Source organism: Nelumbo nucifera, chromosome 7, assembly GCF_055504915.1.
Source record: "Nelumbo nucifera cultivar China Antique chromosome 7, China Antique-T2T, whole genome shotgun sequence".
Taxonomy (NCBI): domain Eukaryota; kingdom Viridiplantae; phylum Streptophyta; class Magnoliopsida; order Proteales; family Nelumbonaceae; genus Nelumbo; species Nelumbo nucifera.
Genome location: NC_142655.1, coordinates 8,043,864 through 8,062,522, shown reverse-complemented (window position 1 = coordinate 8,062,522; position 18,659 = coordinate 8,043,864). Strand labels below are relative to the sequence as shown.

The 18,659-nt window shown below is 36.9% G+C and overlaps 1 protein-coding gene across 1 annotated transcript; it reads left to right on the top strand.

Moving 5' to 3' along the window:
- Positions 1-5,320: 5,320 nt before the first annotated feature.
- Positions 5,321-18,257, top strand: LOC104613405 (ABC transporter G family member 15-like). The gene is made up of 9 exons (XM_088892349.1): positions 5,321-5,675; positions 9,720-9,799; positions 9,928-10,389; positions 15,251-15,376; positions 15,542-15,673; positions 16,070-16,354; positions 16,445-16,717; positions 16,852-16,959; positions 17,686-18,257. The coding sequence occupies exons 1-9, from the start codon at positions 5,426-5,428 to the stop codon at positions 18,025-18,027; spliced, it is 2,058 nt and encodes a 685-aa protein (XP_088748475.1). The 5' UTR covers positions 5,321-5,425; the 3' UTR covers positions 18,028-18,257.
- Positions 18,258-18,659: the final 402 nt, after the last annotated feature.

Genomic DNA, 18,659 nt, shown 5'->3' with positions numbered 1-18,659 from the left:
CTTTGCTAACTACGAAAGAGATATCTAGGCGTGTATGGCTACATACTGTAATGCATCGATGATGCTTCTATACTCAATGGGATCAGAGAGAGTGTGACCACTGTATTTGGAGAGCTTGGTACTAGCAATCATAGGAGAGGAGATGGGTTTAATTGCATCCATGTGGAAACGACGGAGTAGATCACAAATGTAATGATGCTATCTGAGAGTAATTCTATGAGAGTGACGAACAAACTCAATACCAAGGAAGAATTTAGTAGGCCTGAGATCTTTGAGAAAAAAGTGATGTGAGAGTTCCCTCATTCAACTACTAATGGCAGCTTCAGAATTCCCGATGAGTAGAACATTGTCCACATAGATCAACAGATAAAGTATGATGGAGTTGGAAAAATAGACAAAAAAGGAGATAACGACTGTGGATGACCGGAAACTCATGTAGACTAGCTAATTAGTCAGTCAGGAATACCAAGCACGTGGTGCTTGTTGAAGTCCATAAAGGGCTTTGTGTAGCTTGCAAACATGATTGGGTTTGGAAGGATCCTTGAAGCCCTTGGGCTGTCTAACATAGATGTCTTCTTGAAGTTCACCATTGAGGAAAGCATTGCCTTAATCGATCTGATGAATACACCAATTCTGAGAAACTACTAAGGAGAGAATGGTACAAATGGTTACCGGTTTCATTATCGGACTGAAGGTAGCGGTGAAATCGACACCAGGAACTTGAGTGAAGCCTTGAGTGACAAGACGGGCTTTGTAGCGGTCAATAGTACCATCAACCTTCCTTTTAATTTTATAGATCCATTTTGTACCAACCATGTGCATTTCTGAAGAACATGGCACAAGACTCCAAGTACTGTTGTTAACAAGGGCATTAAACTCTTTGGTCATAGCATCACACCAATGAGACGAGTGTATGGCTTTGGAGATGCTAGAAGGTTCAACACCATCATCATGTAGTTGGGCTAGTAAGGACTAAGGTAGAGGATACCTAGTTGTAAGATGAGTGTAAGGCGGCAAGGAGCCATCCATGGACCAGCTAACCATAGAGTGTCGTCGATTGGAATTATCAAATGTTGGAGGTGGGAGAGTGGGCGCATCACGAAGAACATCTTGTAAGGGATGCATCCTACGTGGACCGATCTCTAGAGAAGATGAGGCGTCTGGTGATGATGTCGGACTAGACTGGTCAAACGTTGGTGAGGAAGAACTTGTCATCGTTTTCTGAATAGACAAACCAAACAGTAAAGGAGGTGTCACGGGTTCGCTAGTGTCAGGACCAGATTTGGACGAGTTGGGTGGGTACAGATATACTCGAGTCGACGAGGTTGAAGAAGATAAAGTAACTAGTGTTATTCTCGAAAAAAAGTGTTCATCAAAGATGAAATGTCGTGAAACATATTCTTGTCCAGTGGAGGGATGCAGCCACTGGTGATCTTTGTGCTTGTCATTGTAACCTAGAAAAATACATTGTTTCGAGCGGTTATTAAATTTGTGCCTGTTATATGGTTGAAGCATCAGATAACAAGCACATCCAAAGACTTTGAGCAATCGATTGTCAGGAGGAGAGCCAAAAAGAACCTTGAAGGGAGACTTCCCCGTTAATGTGCTGGTCAGAAATCGGTTAATCAAGTAGACTGTAGTAAGGGCAGTATCAACCTAGAAGGAAAAGGGAAGTGACAAGGAGGCTAGTAGAGATAGCGTAGCTTCAATGACATGGCGATGCTTCCGTTTAGCAGAGTCGTTCTGTTCATGCGTGTGAGGGCATGCGATTCTGTGAGTGATGCCAACTGAGTCAACGTAGTAAGAGAGTTTCCAGTGTTCTACACCCCAATCGGATTACAAAACTTTGATTTTAGTATTGAACAGGACTTCAATATGATGTTTAAAATGTAAAAATACATCAACGACATATGACTTTCTTTGTAAAGGGATTAACCAAGAAAACTTACTATAAGGATCAACAAAATTACATAAAATCTAAAACCTGCATTAGATAGAATTCGGGCTGATCCCCATACATCAAAATAAATTAAATCCAATGGGCCGAAAACAATTGTAGAAGATAGGGGCAGTGACAACCTATGACTTTTTCCCATTTGACACGACTCACAAACTAGACTCGACCTAGAATTAAATTGACCTTCATAAGACAATTCAAACTGTGACACCACTTGCTTCACAATGTGCATAGCTGGATAATCCAAGTCGTTTGTGCCAATCATCAACTGAAACATGTTCATTGAGAAGAGTTGAAAACTTATTCATGCTGGACACATTCCCTGGAAACCGAGATAGACCATCTTTACTGGGTCCTCATGGTAATGTTTTCCCTGTATAATCCTTCACAAGAAAGTAATCACCATGAAACTCAAAATATAATTTGTTGTCTTGAGCAAACTTGTGCAAAGACAACATATTTTTGGATAACTCCGGCACATGAAAAGTATCATTTAAAGAAAACTGACAAGTAGTAGGATTTAGAATAGATGAATCAACATGATTAATTTCAAAGCTTGAACCATTTCCAACTTTGACTTGATCGATTCCACCATATTCACACCGGTTTTGCAGATTTTCAACATCAAGACTCATGTGATGTGTGGCTCTGCTATCTGGGTACCAGGTTGGATCAAATGAGGAGGATGTAGTACCACTATTGTAGGCAACTGGTTCAATCTCCTCATTTTTTATATTCAGATCATATCAACGAGGACATTTCATTGCTTTGTGTCCCGGTTTGTTGCATAATTGACAGACAATAGGATTGCCACGTCCCCTTCCTCCATTGTTTGTATGGCCATCGGAAGGACCACGCCCCCTGTCTCTACCACGATTATTACAGGGTGTAGTGTATTGTTCGTTATTGTTAGGAGTTTTGGTTTTAAAATTGGCAATATTGGCCTCAGGGGATGTCGAGTCAGTAACAATAATGTAATTCTGTTCTAACCAACCTTTATACCCAAGAATTGCCTAAAACATCATCAACAACAAGGTCCTCTAGGTCGGATTTATAAGTAATTACAGTCACAATAGATTCATATTTAGATCTAAGACTAGCAAGAATGTAGAGAATTAAATCGCTTTCATAATGGGTTCAGCTATTGCAGTTAGGCGCTATCGACTATAGGTCTATCTTTTCAAACATATTCAAAAATAACCATACCTTCTTTCTTAAGACTCTAGAGTTGTCTTCTGTACTGTAGTAGTCTGGAATGAGAATAATTAACAAAGGATTTAGCGAGAGAATTCCAGAGTAGGAACCACAATAAGCCATGACAATGAAGATGACTCTGATACCAAGTTAAATAAAGAGAGATTTGATAATGATATGAATAGTCGATCGTCCACGTTATATTTATAATGTGAGAATGGTACATATACAAAATCCCATTCACAAGAATAAGAGATAAATGAAATGAAAGTAAAATAATTATTAGAGAACTGTATAGATGGTGATCAATGGAAGAAAGAAATTGGGCAGGACGTCACAGCCAGGCAAAAGTACTGATAAGTATGTGGCCGCGTGTTCATTTATCACGACAAAAGCAGCTTACGCAATTAACTCACCTTAATTATTTCTTTCCTACTTCTATTTGGCTTACTCCTTATAAGCTCGATCAAACTCCAGCTGAAGTCAATAGTGTTGCTTCCATACCTCACCTCAGGAGACTCCCCAAATCTCACCAGGTGTAGGTGTAGGTGTTGGTGAGGTTGTTGCGTCATTGTCCATGAGTATGGACCGAGGCTATTACATCCGGGCCATGCATGCATATACAGCCACCCACCATTGCTCTGCGGCCAAGGGTCTCTCATTTATGGAACATACGGAACCTGCACCAGCCTCCACCTATTTTCCTGATCATCGGCGACAGTCAAGGTCCCACTTGGGAACAGTACCTCACTGCCGTAACTTGCCACGTGGCCTTTCTGTAGATGAAGTAGTTGGGCTAGAACTGAAAAGTCTCCTTGAAATTAACATTGTCTATAAAAGAATCTAAAATGTTCAATTATTTGCTTTTTCTTTTGTTTTCTAATTAATGGTTTGAGATGTGACCATGCGCTGTTATCAGTCTTAATCCTCTAATCGTCCATTTGGTTTACATTTGGAATCGGAATTCTTTAAAATCAGAATCGAAATGATCTATTACTTTTGACCCAGATAAAATGAATGGGGATTGAAATTAGAAAGAATGGCCATTCTACTAGCTCAGCCCAAAAACTGAGAAAAAAAAAAAAACATTGATAATTGATTTGGTAAAAATGACCGTATGTACATCATTTTTTAAAAAAAATAATAGTTTTATACAAATATATAATATTAAGGAGGTGTTTGGCAAGTTTTTTTATGTACTTTTTATGCTTTTCAAAGCTTGGAAGATCAAATTTTGGTCTCTCTCTATTTGACAATGAAAGATCGGAAGTCAGAAAGACCAATGTCCTAAAAAGCTTATGAAATTTCAAAATGGCCAAAAATCTAGAAGCTTCAAATGAAACTTCCTATCACTCTATGTGATACTTAGGCCCCGTTTGGTTCGCAGGAATAGGGGTTTGGAATCGGAACCGAAATGGATTATTTTAATTCCAACTGTTTGGTTGAGCTGAATTAGAATTTCATTCCCATTCTTGCTGGAATTGCATTCTCCTATCTGAGGGAATGACCATTCCTTACCCCTCCCTTGGAAATAAAATCCCAATCCTGATGATTTTAATTCTCATTCTCATTTCTGTTGAACTAAACAGATTATAGAAATGGATCATTCTAATTCCGATTCCGGTTCTGACTGCAAACCAAATGGACCCTTAAATCTTAAAAGCTAAAACACTAAAAAAGCTCATTACATCTTTTTGACCATCTAAACTATTGGAAGATCTTCCTAAAAAGATATACTGTTTAAACAGCACTAAATAAACGCTTATGTATAAATTAATAAATTTTATTTGTTTATAAATATTCATTTACTAATTTTTCCACACTTTTAACACTTCTAATATATATCATCAATATGTATATATGATAACAATTTTTGTCAATGATCATCACTTTTGATAATCGGGTTTAAATTAGATCCGGGTCTGATTACTACAACCCTCTGATATGACTACCATATGTCGGCTCCTAGCTAGCTACATGCATTAATTAATTCAGCTCTTGTATTAATGGAAGGTATACACAAATATCCACCGCAACTGTTTGGCTTCACTCCTCATCCACACTGTAAAGTGTATCCATGTCATGTCAGCCCAAATTCGTTGGATGGTTGGGTTAATCAACAATTAATTTGTCCAACATAGGTCGCCACTATTAATTGTCATCAGCAGTTCAGTAGTACTCATCTGCTCTTATTTTGTTGTCACCCCCCCTGACTGAGATCGCTACAACGGTGGTGGAACTGGTGGTGACGGTGGAAACAAACACAAGTAAGCAATGGAGATGGAGATTGAGGTGTCGAGCACAATCCCAGTTACTCCATCGGAGCAGGGTTCTTTGAGAAGCAAAGATGATAGGGGTGCATACTTGGTATGGGAAGATGTAAGTGTGGTGTTACCCAACTTTGGCAAGGGACCAACAAGGAGGTTGCTTCAAGGGCTCTGTGGCTATGCCGAACCTGGCCGGATAATGGCTATCATGGGTCCATCCGGGTCAGGCAAATCCTCCCTACTTGACTCTTTATCAGGCAAGCACCCCTCTCTCTCTCTCACACACACACAGATCAGAGGTTCTATATCCTACAAAATTGATCGTTTTTCACTCTGTATCTTACAAAATTGTATTGCTGCCATTGACGAGATGATCAAAATAACAAATCTTTTTTCTATTTTCTACTGTATTTTAGTTGATACATAAATTTATACATACATACATATATACCCACACTTATGATACCAATCCACCAGTTAAGATTTTGTCTAACTATGAGTGGTGAGACCTCTAAAAGCAGAACGACATCAATGGGTTGAGTTTTGCATGAATTTGGTTCAATCCAATCCGATTGAATGAAGAGAGGATATCAAAACCAACCTATCACCCATCTCATGCTTAGCACACCTATACTCAACCAAACCTATATATGCAAATATTTTAGTGCTATAATGTCAATGAACCTGATTCAACACGGGTCTGACGCAATTCAAAACCAGACCCAATATCTGATTAAAGCTAACTTAACCCTAACCAGATGGTATCAGAGGCCACGCAAGTCTTACACTTGACACTATCAATGTATCGGGTTTGGTTTGTGACAGTGGATCAGCCCCGATTTTTTAATCGATTTTATAAAATAAACCTAAAATTGAACCAATAATTAATCAGAATAATAGGGTACACTTGACATCTATAATTCTTTATGACAATAACAAATTGGAACGTATTTTTTTTATGATATAACATTCATTATGGATAAAACAAGTGTTTTTAATCGATTATATTATATATAAAATTTACCCTTTTAGACATAAAATATAACAAAAATTAAAATATCTTTACGTTTTGTTAATTATGTAATCGATTTGGAACAAACGAAACTAATTATTAATCAAGGCACAAACAACATAATTTTATTTTTAGGCACTAATAGTAACGGGAGTAGTAGAGTCTTTAAAAGGCATTTGAAAAGTCTAAGCTACCCTTTGTTTTATTTTCTTACATAAACTGGTAGATGAACTTGTTAGGTTGGATATTAATGCCTATGCTGTTGGGTTTCGTCCTCAAAGTCAACATGCCTAATAACCTATTGATCATGACCGTCCGATTAACAGAGATTCTCTTCCAGCGCATCCTGTCGATTGAATTTAATTGGACAGTTATGAAGAACCTATGCAGCGACATTTGAGAGCAGAACGCGTTCTAGCAGTACTAGTAGTGTTTGATTGTGATCGGACTGGAGTCCCGGGACAGCTGTTGCAAACGCTTTGTGTTATTGTGTATGTATGATAAACAGGACACTACAGCTGCACTTGCATATAAAAGATACGGGTGCAAGTCGGGCCGGTCATATTCAACCGGAGCTATTGGACCCTCAACCCTGATCCTAATTAACCCTAAAATTTCGGGTTGGGTTGTTGGCATTGGATTTGTTCGGGTTGGTCCAGTTTTTCTATTTTTGGCTAAATGTGCTAAATGTTCTTATTTCGTAGATAAGGTTCAGGTTAATTCAATTTTAGCTTATTATGTACTAAAGAACATAATTATCATATCATATTTTAGAAAAGTTATACCTTTAAATTTATAATAAATACATGTTTATATAATATTTGTACATATAAATTAGTTAGGTGAGGTTCAAAATGAGTTAGATTGACGAAGTCTTCAACCCTAATTTAATCCAACCTTCAACCCAATCGGATCTTTTTCAGCCAATTAAGTTCAGCCTAATTAGCCTAAATTGCAGCTTAATTGTGCTTAGCTGTCCATTAAGAATTTAAATTAGCTGAAAGTTTTAGTTATTTAGCAGGCTATACAACCAATGATGAGGTTTTACTTTCATTGTAAAAACGGTGAAGGTGTGAATCCTTTAAATTTTATTACTAGCGTGGAACCTTATCATTAATTCTATATAAACCTTGCTCATCTGTTAAAACATGATAGCCACGCAATGGGCAATCTATTAAAAACCAACATCACAGCTGTCCAATACAGTTCGACAAGACTGATCTGGACTCCTGTCCCATCCAAAATGAAAACTGACTTTACTTTGCACATTTCATTTTTATTAGGGAGAATGACCGTTTTTGAGAATTCTTAATCCCACAATAGGGTTCGGAATTGTTGTCAATATATGAACAAGTACTTATGTTTTAGATGAGATGTTTGTGATTTTGAATTATATAAGATTATAGTAAAATTTAAAATTGATGCAGTCAATGTAATTTTCCGTTTTTATTAGGGTTGGTGTGGCAAGTTTGTCGTTATTTGGGCCAAATTTATGTCAACACTCAAGAGGATGGAGTTGATACGGAGGGTTCTAAGAACATGGGAGCTGACAGCTGAGGTCATAGTGTGAACCCGAGTTGTGCGGTCAATACAATAGGGCTGTGCAGTCACAAACACACCGTTCATTATCTTATCATACAGAATGAACAATGCTGAATGGACTCCCCACAGAACGCACCCCACATGGCCATATGTGCCACACGGGCACATCCCCCGTGTATTTGGAACATCTACCCCTGAAAAATGGGAGATGTTCCAAGTGCGCAGGTGGTGTGTGCTCTGTGGGGAGCCCTTCCAAACTTGCTCCCATATACTATCCTTTGCTAAAAAAATGTTTTTGCCACCATCAAAATGATGATTTATAACACATTTTGAAGTACAAATTTCATATGATCTATCAAACATGATATAAATCATCAGGCCAAAGCATGTTCTTTAAATCAGATGTTTTTTGTGTTTTTTTTTAATAACCAATTTGTTTTGAAATCAGATGAATTTAATTTGTTTTTAAAACCCATAATTAGAAAAACAATTCCAGTGGAAAACACTTCTATGATTTCTCCATTCAGTTTGTTGGTTTTATTATTAATTTTCGTACTAAATTGGGTATTTCGACTTTTTATTCCTAAGCTAAATAGAAAATTAAATAAAACTTCTTTTAAATTCTACACAATGACTTTATACTCACAGTAAATAGTTCATTAATTTTTCTTATTTACAAAACCCTTCCATCTTTTGATTTTGTTTCACTTCTGTTAGCAGTCAACGGTAACATAGAAGATGAATGCAAGAAAATAGATTTTTGGTTTTTTATCAAAAAACCAGAAAAGGGGCATAAATTACTAATTTAGACATAATGTTACACCTTGGAAAGAAACTTGAAAAATTATCTTATATCTACAGGTTTAGACATAATGTTACATATAACCCAAACAACATATTTGCAAATGGATAAGGTCAATTCGAATTGGGGTATATCCGAATACAACCCAACAATACAAATCATAGATCCAATCTGATCCGATTGAATCTCACAAACATTGAATCAAATCAAAATCCATTAGGAATATCGGATATTTGAATCTGATTTAATTTCTGAAAAAATTTAATAAATGATTAAAAAAAACATAACAATTTATACAAAAAATGAAAAATGAAAAATGACAGTTTTGACCCTATTGTCCATTTGAATAAGTTTAATCAAAAGAAAATAAAAACAAAAATACCATATTTTTCCTTCATAAGACATGAGAAACTACTCTATTTGTTTCTATTTGATCAATTTTGTTTTTCATACGAGGAAGTGTTAGGCATTCTTTTGGAATAAACAATCATGAGCCTATTCTCTTAAACATTTTCCACTCAGTTTAGATGATCATGTTACTATAGAGAGTGTTCTAGTAAATGACCCTTTTATAAAAGAATAAATAATAAAAAAATAGAAACATGCAATATATATATATCCAAATTCAATCCGATTTGATCCAAAAATCCAATTAAAGGATATCGAAATCCACAAAATAGGAACGGATTTGGATTGGATCATGATGAGATCCATTTGCACTCCTAGTCCTACTCTTAGATGTTTGATAGGTGATAAAAAATAATAAAAATTGTATTGAGACCAGGTCCGTCCCACAAATTTCATGGCCTATGCAGGCCTGAGCCTAAAAACGAAAACCTAAGCCCAAGGATGGAAATTTGTGGGCCAAACTAGAAATAATCGCTCCTAGAAAGAAATGTATTATTTGAAATGTTACTAAGCTTAATTAATTTGATCTCCCAACAGGGAGACTTTCAGGAAATACTATTATGACTGGGAATGTTCTCATCAATGGGAGGAAAAAGAGACTAGACTATGGACTTGTTGTAAGTAGCTATCATCATCATCATGCAAATGCAGACCTATATACTACTCATTCTTTCTTCTTTCTGATTTACTCCTGCATTTTATGTGAATCATTATCATGAATAGATTTGCGCTTATCTATTTTCAGGCTTATGTGACCCAAGAAGATGTTTTGTTGGGTACCCTTACAGTTAGAGAAACCATCTCTTACTCAGCTCATCTGAGGCTTCCTTCTGCTCTCAGCAAAGAAGAGATAGATCAGGTGGTGGAAGACACAATCATGGAGATGGGTCTTCAAGACTGTGCCGACAAATTGATAGGCAACTGGCATCTGAGAGGTATCAGCGGTGGAGAGAAGAAACGAGTGAGCATTGCACTGGAGATCCTTACACGCCCTCGTCTCTTGTTTCTTGATGAACCCACAACCGGACTCGATAGTGCAGCGGCTTTCTTTGTCATTCAAACTTTACGAACCGCAGCTCTTGATGGGAGGACTGTCATCTGTTCCATACACCAACCCAGTAGTGAAGTGTTTGATCTATTCGACGATCTGTTTCTCCTCTCCAGTGGTGAAGCTGTTTACTTTGGAGACGCCAAGAAGGCTGTACAAGTAAGGAATAAAAAAAAAAAAATGAAGTAATCCTATATATATATTGTTAAAAAATAATCCACTTTTCAGAAGTTTTCTAGAAGTTCAAACTTCTAGAATTAATTAGCACTCTAAAAATTAAATCTCTAAGCCTCTAGAAAAAGTAATACATTTTCTAGAAGTTCTAACTTTTAGAATATATTTGAGTTTAGAAGATGATGATTTCTAGAAAAGGTAAAATTCTAGAGAGAAATGTCTAGAATGTTGGTTGGCTTTGCTCCACCTACTTGGCTCTACTATAAATAGGGCTAAGCTTCTACATTTGAAAACAACCCAATACAAGTTCTCATTTTCCCAACAACTTGAGCCTTTATCATTTGCTGCCACCCTATCTTACCTAGTCTACTCTCTCACATCCCAAGTCCTAACAACTCTACTCTCCTCCATATCCCAACAGTGGTATCAGAGCCCGTTCCATTATTTTTGGGCGTTATTTCCTTTTAGCCAAAATTCCCTATTATCCCAAAACTTATCATGGCCACCATTCTAGCTAATAGCCAAATTCCAATCCCCATTTTTTTAGAGAAAATTATGACTATTGGGCCATTAAAATGAGGACTTTCTTCATGTCCCAAGGTCTATGAGAAATTGTAGATAAGGGATTTACAATCCCTAAAAGCAGTTCTACTCTATATGCAACAGAGCAAGAGAAATTACAGAAGAATATGGAGAAGGATAATCTTGTTCTCTATCACATACAGATGGCAATGGCAAAATCGATTTTTCCAAGAATTAGTGGTGCTACAAGTGCCAAAGGCGCATGGAATACCTTGAAGGAGGAGTTTCAAGGCAGTGCCAAGGTACATACTATTAAACTTCAAACTCTTAGAAGGGATTTGGAGAATATGAAGATGAAGGATTTTGAGAACATTAAAGTTTATTATTTTAGATTAAGAGAAATTGCCAATCAATTAAGAGCATATGGAGAATATATTACTGAAAAAATGGTGGTTGAAAAAATATTAATTAGTGTGGTAGAAAAATATGATCCAATAGTAACCACCATTGAGGAGACAAAAGATATTACTACTCTGTCAGTAACTGAGTTGCTAGGCTCTCTAGAAGCTTACGAAAAAAGACTGAGTAGGCTTGATGAAAGCTCTATGGAGAACACCTTTCAGTTTAAGCTCAATATAAGGTTTTAGAAATCCAAAAGGGATGAAAGAAAATTTAGAGAAAATTTCAAAAATGAAAAAAGTTGTAGAAACGATGAGAATGGAGGAGATATTAGGAGAGATAAAAAAAGAAAATATCCACCATGCCGTATTTGCAAGAAAACCAATCATCTGGAGAAAGATTGTTGGTTTCGGGGAAAACCACAATGTCAAAATTGTAAAAACCTTGGGCATGTAGAGAAGGATTGTCGTCTTAAGGAAAGACACCAAGCTAATTACTCTAAAGAGAAGGATAAAAATAATTATCTATTCTATGCCTGTCATACTGCTTCAGAACTAAAGGGTGATAATTGGTATTTGGATAGCGGTTGTAGTAATCACATGATAGGTAATGAGAAGATCTAAGATATAGACAAGTCAGTCAAGTCACAAGTCAGGCTTGGCAATGGAGAATTAGTTGGGGTCGAAGGTAAAGGAACTATCACTGATAAGACAAGGAATGGGACACAACTCATACAAGATGTGTTGTTAATCCCAAGACTGGAGACATATCTATTAAGTGTTGGGCAAATGGTGGAAAGAGGTTATTCTCTACTCTTCAAAGGAGACTCATGCATGATATATGACAACAAAAATAAAAGCCTATAGATTGCTAAGGTAAAGATGCAGCACCAAAGGAATTTTCCAATCATATGACAATACACCGAGACAGTGATGATGGCTCAAGAAGATGAATCATGGCTTTGGCATCGAAGATTTGGCCACTTCAATTTGCACGGGCTAAAAGTACTCCATCAAAAAGGCATGTTGAAGGATTTGCCATCCATTCAAGTGATGAATGACATATGCGAAGGATGCTTGCTTGGTAAGCAACATTGGAAATCGTTCCAATCAAGTGGTGCATGGAGAGCCAAGGCAATCCTGGAGCTCGTACATACAGATGTTTGTGGACCAATGAGAACGACATCCTTCAAACAAAGTAGGTACTTCATTCTCTTCATTGATGATTTTACAAGAATGAATCGGGTTTATTTTAAGCGTAAAAGGTTAGAAATCTTTAAGATTTTTAAAATATTTAAGAATCTCGTTGAAAAACAAAGCAATCAAAGCATAAAAGTGATCAGAAGTGATAGAGGAAAAGAATATACTTAAAATGAGTTCGACAAGTTTTGTAAAGATGAAGGCTTGAAGCATCAGTTGACCGTCGGCTATGCCCCAGAGCAGAATGGAGTTTCATAAAGGAAGAATAAAACAGTGATGGAGATGGCAAGATCAATGCTATTGGAACAAGACATGCCTAAGATGTTTTGGGCAAAAGCAGTATATACTACAGTACATCTACTTAACAGATGTCCAACAAGAGTAATAGAAAACAAGACTCCTATAGAAGCTTGAAGCGGAAGGAAGCCGTCGACACAACACTTGAGAGTTTTTAGATGCATTTGCTATGTTCACATTCCAGTAGAAAAAAAACGCACAAGCTAGAAGAGAAGACAGAGAAGAGAATATTCTTGGGAGTTTGAAGAGCTATAGAATTTATAGCATAAAGAGCAAAAAGCTAATTATTAATCGAGATGTGGAGTTTGAAGAGAATGCTACATGGAACTGGAAAGAAGAAAAAGTGGAAAAATATAGCATCATGGTACCAAAAGTACAAAGACTAAGGCCACTCAGTAATGAAGGAAAATGACCAAAAAGTCCTCAATCTACAACATCACCATCAACTCCATCATCAGCCACAATAGAAGAAGAACAAGAAGAGTCATCTCTAGAATCGCCACTAAGAAGGACAAGGCCACTCAGTGAGATATATGAGACATGCAACTTTGTAACTATGGAGCCTGAAAGCTTTGAAGCAGCAGCAAAACAAGAAGTATGGATAAAGGAAATGAAAGAAGAAATCGCAATGATTGAGAAAAACAAGACATGGGAATTAGTGGATCGTCCTCAAGACAAAGAAGTGATCGGAGTCAAGTGGGTCTACAAGACAAAGCTTAACTCTAATGGCTTAATACAAAAGCACAAGGTGAGGCTAGTCGCTAAAGGCTACACACAATTGCCTGGGATAGACTACAATGAAACCTTTGCTCCGGTGGCATGTTTAGACACTATAAGAGCACTTGTAGCATTAGTAGCATAGAAGAAGTGGAAGATTTATCAACTTGATGTCAAGTCAGCGTTTTTTATCAAAGTGCTTGAGGAAGAAATATATGTAGAGCAACCTCAAGGGTTCACAGTAAAAGGATGAGAAGACAAGGCACTAGGATTGAAGAAAGCTCTCTATGGCCTAAAGCAAGCACCACAAGCATGGTACAATCAGATTGATGGTTATTTCATCAATCAAGGATTCAGGAGGAGTCAAAGTGAGCCTATTCTATACATCAAGACCCAAGGTAACTCTAACACTCTCATTATTTCTCTATACATAGATGATCTCATCTATAAAAGAAACAATGAGACAATGATCAATGAATTCAAAAAAGATATGATGAAGATGTTCGAGATGAGTGATCTTGGATTAATGCACTACTTTCTTAGCATTTAAATCAATCAAGAAGAAGAAGATGTCTTTATATCACAAAAGAAGTATATAGAGAATCTACTGTAGAAGTTTAAGATGGAAGGATGCAAGATGGTCGCTACACCACTCGTTACAAACGAGAGGTTCAAGAAAGAAGATTGTTCAAAGAAGGCTGATGCCTCAATCTACAGAAACCTTATTGGGAGTTTACTCTATCTCATAGCTATGCGGCCAGAAATTATATATGCAACAACTTTACTCTCAAGGTTCATGCAAAATCCAAGTCAAGTTCACTATGGAGCAGCAAAAAGGATACTGAAATACTTACAAGGCACAAAAGAATACGACATTTGGTACAAATCCACTACTAACTCAAGATTGATCGGTTGTATTGGCAGTGATTGGGTAAGATCAATGGATGACATGAAGAGTACCTCAGGCAATGCCTTCTCACAAAGATCTAGAATATTCTCTTGAGCATCAAAGAAATGAACCACAGTAGCATAATCATCAGCAAAAGCTGAGTACATAGCAGCGGCAGCAACAACAAGTCAAGCTATATGGCTAAGAAGAATACTTGAAGACATGGGTGAGCGGCAAAAGGAACCGACAACAATCTATTGCGACAAGTTTGCTATAGCAATGGCAAAAAATTCAGTATACCATAGTAGGACGAAACACATTGCAATCAAGTATCACTTTTTACAAGAGACAACTAGCAAAGGAGAAATTGAGCTCAAGCACTGCAAGTCCGAGGAACAATTAGCAGACATTTTCACAAAGGCATTACCGTGTTCAAAGTTTGAGTTGTTACAGGAGCAACTAGGAGTTACAGGAAAGTGCATTAAGGAGGAGTGTTAAAAAATAATCCACTTTCCAGAAGTTTTCTAGAAGTTCAAACTTCTAGAATTAATTAGCACTCTAGAAATTAAATCTCTAAGCCTCTAGAAAAGGTAATACACTTTCTAGAAGTTCTAACTTCTAGAATGTATTTGGGTCTAGAAGATGATGATTTCGAGAAAAAGTAAAATTCTAGAGAGAGATATCTAGAATGTTGGTTGGCTTTGCTCCACCTACTTGGCTCTACTATAAATAGGGCTAAGCTTGCCATTTTCCCAACAATTTGATATTTATTGATGGTTTAATACAACAAGAATCTAACATTTGATACTTATTGATGATACAGTTTTTCGCTGAAGCTGGATTCCCTTGTCCTAGCAGAAGAAGCCCTTCTGATCATTTTCTTCGCTGTATTAATAGAGATTTCGACATTGTTCATGATACTCTGATGGGATCTCAGAAGATTCGTCAAGTAAGTCTTAGTAGACTCGATCGATCACTGTCATTTTTCTCTACTACATTAATTTAGTCTTTGAATCCGTCTGTCTTGCTTTCTTTGGTTGACACTGCGTCCAGTATTTGAGTTTGCTTTGCTTTGTTTTAAGGAGTAATTTGTGTGTATATATGTTTATTGCAGGAGTTTGAAGTATCATCAGACCCTCTAATGAATATGACAGCTTCAAGGATAAAAGAAATACTTGTTCAGAAATATAAGACATCAGAGTATGCAACAAATACAAGAAAGCGGATTCGAGAACTTTCCAACGTGGTATGCAACAAATACAGCTCCATCTTAATCACACCACACATCTAGAATATTTTGAATGAGACCCAACATATAGAAGAAATCATTTCTTATCTTTAGAGTTAATGATCAATGTTAATTAGGCTCTGTTTGGATAAGCTTTTGCTTTGGAGCTTTGCATGGCATTTGGTAATTATAATTGCTTTTGAAGAAGTGAAAATACTTTTAGGCCCACAGAACAAAGCCTACAATTGGGGTTTTGTGCTTTTGGGATTTAATCAGAAGCAGAAATCGTGAAGCTTATCCAATACAAACGTAATCTAAATTAAACAAAAAAAATAGCAACAAATTAAAGTTTACATTTTGATGAGATGAGAAAGTGGGTTCAGATATAATTTGTATGTGCAAGAATGAATGCAGGAAGGAGTTACCGTTGGATCCAACAGAGGAAGTGAGGCCACGTGGTGGAAACAGCTGACCACATTAACGAGGAGGTCTTTTGTGAACATGTGTAGAGATATTGGGTACTACTGGTTAAGGATCATAATCTACATAGTGGTATCTTTATGTGTTGGCACAATTTATTTCGACGTTGGGACTAGCTATTCCGCAATCCTGGCGCGAGGAGCCTGTATTGCGTTTGTATCAGGCTTCATGACATTCATGTCCATCGGAAGCTTCCCATCTTTCACCGAAGAAATGAAGGCAAGTCATCTAATAAGATTAATTAGTGCATGGCATGAACTCATCCCAAATAAAACTTTTCAACATATCTTTTCTTTGCAATTAAAACAGGTCTTTTATCGGGAAAGACTCAATGGGCACTACGGCAACGCAGTGTTCATTGTATCAAACTTTGTCTCCTCTTTTCCTTTCATGGTTTCAGTGGCTGCAGCAAGTGGAACGATAACATATTACATGGTGAAGCTTCACCCGGGTTTCTCTCGCTATATCTATTTCTGCTGTGTTCTATTCGTCTGCAATTCTGTCGTTGAAAGCTGCATGATGGTTGTTGCAGCCCTGGTACCCAACTTCCTCATGGGCATCATCACTGGAGCTGGTATCATTGTAAGAAAACTACTGCTAGCTAGAACCTCTTAGAAACCCTTCTTCTTCTCCATTTTTAATTACTTCACGGATCTCCATCGTCTGCTTCATTCAACATCGTTTTGATCATCTTCCATGGATGTATATATATGCAGGGAATTATGATGATGACTTCTGGGTTCTTTCGCTTGCTTCCTGATCTTCCCAGGGCCTTCTGGCGCTACCCAATTTCTTATATCAGTTATGGGTCTTGGGCATTTCAGGTAAATTAGCTCATTCTCATTAACCATAATTGCATATCTTGTCCATGGAAGAAGTTAATGCAGATTTTGAGCCTCTTAGTTGCATGGTCTAAGCCAACAGTTCGCCAACTGGATGATCCCATTATCCCATAAAGTTAACCAGAAAATTCTTCAATAAACCGAACAATCGTCACAACCTAAGTTGATTGCATCAACACCTTAACTAAGCCAATAATTATGCAAAACTATGGTAGTGCAAATGATAAGGGTGCAAATTCTGATTTATTTTTTGTTTCAAATTTTATGTTGTTTTGTTTGACTACAGTACACAAATATAATGAAGTAAATAAAAGTTGGTCAATGGGACTTTTCCAGATTTATGTGGGTGGCAAGGTAAGTGATGTCCATCTCCCAGGTGGGTAGGGGGAAAGTTGTCAATCTTTATGGGACAAAATTGCCCCTTTTAATTAATAATGGTTTTCTATGGTTAAATCAATCATTGTCTCATTTACCTGGAAAATAAAAGAATATGGATAAATGCAGTTATCTCAAAAAGTGAAAGGCACCTAAAACAAAATTAAACCAAAATTTGCATTTTTTTTCATTTGCACTCCCATGCATTTGTACTAGTATGTATAAAATTGCACTTCATGTATAGGATGATTCATTGTAATCAATTTAGAATTATAGTGAAATACTAATTACATTTAATACAGCAAGTTCATCCGTATAATGATTCAAATGCAGGGAGTATGCAAGAACGACTTGCTCGGGCTCGAGTTTGATCCTTTAATACCTGGTGATCCTAAACTGAAGGGAGGTGTAGTCATCCAGACAATGTATGGCATGACATTGGATCACTCTAAGTGGTGGGATTTGACTGCTGTCATAATTATTCTCATATCCTACAGAGTTCTCTTCTTCTTCATACTCAAGCTGAAAGAGATAGCATCACCCTTGTTCCACACCCTTTATGCCAAGAGAACAATCCGGAAGATTAACAGAAGGCCTTCATTCAGAAGAAAGGCATCTGAATCAATCCCTCTCTATCTAAACGTGAACAAGGGTCTCAGCTCTTCACTCTCTTAGAGGCAGCAATAAACCCCTTCAGCAATTCACTCGATCGAATTCTTGCTTTTGTATAGATTTGTAGCTATAGAAAATTTGGAATAAGCAATTTTCTTCTACTTTTTTTTTGGGTAAAGAGAATAAGCAATTATCAATTTGGCATGTATTCGTAGAGTAGATTTACTTTATAAAAGGGCTGTTTTTGGGTCTCACCAAATTTTACCAATTAAAATGAGATTTTACTTCAAAAAGTTTCATTTCCTTTGTTTGTGTGAAATAAAAGTGGAGTGGAAAGAGAATTGTTTACTCAGTTCTCACAGGAATTAAATCAGTCTCAATTCCTTGACTTTCCCTCTCTCATGAAGTCATGAGGATAAAAAGGAAGACAGATGCAGTGAATGGAGTCTTGTAAAATTATTGTATGACCCACATATATATACGAGTGTCGAAACTTCGAAGTTAGTGTAAATGCTTTGAAAAATGGTCTAAGCATATCAAACCGGAAAAGCCTTTGGAACTGATTCCTGGTCTGAATGGTTAATGGTTCAACTGAAATTAACTATTTCTTGACCAGAGTGAATGATTTTGAACCAGAGGCCAGGTGGTTCAACTGGCCGGTCCAGTCTATTTGGGGAGAAATTGCTTAACTTAGA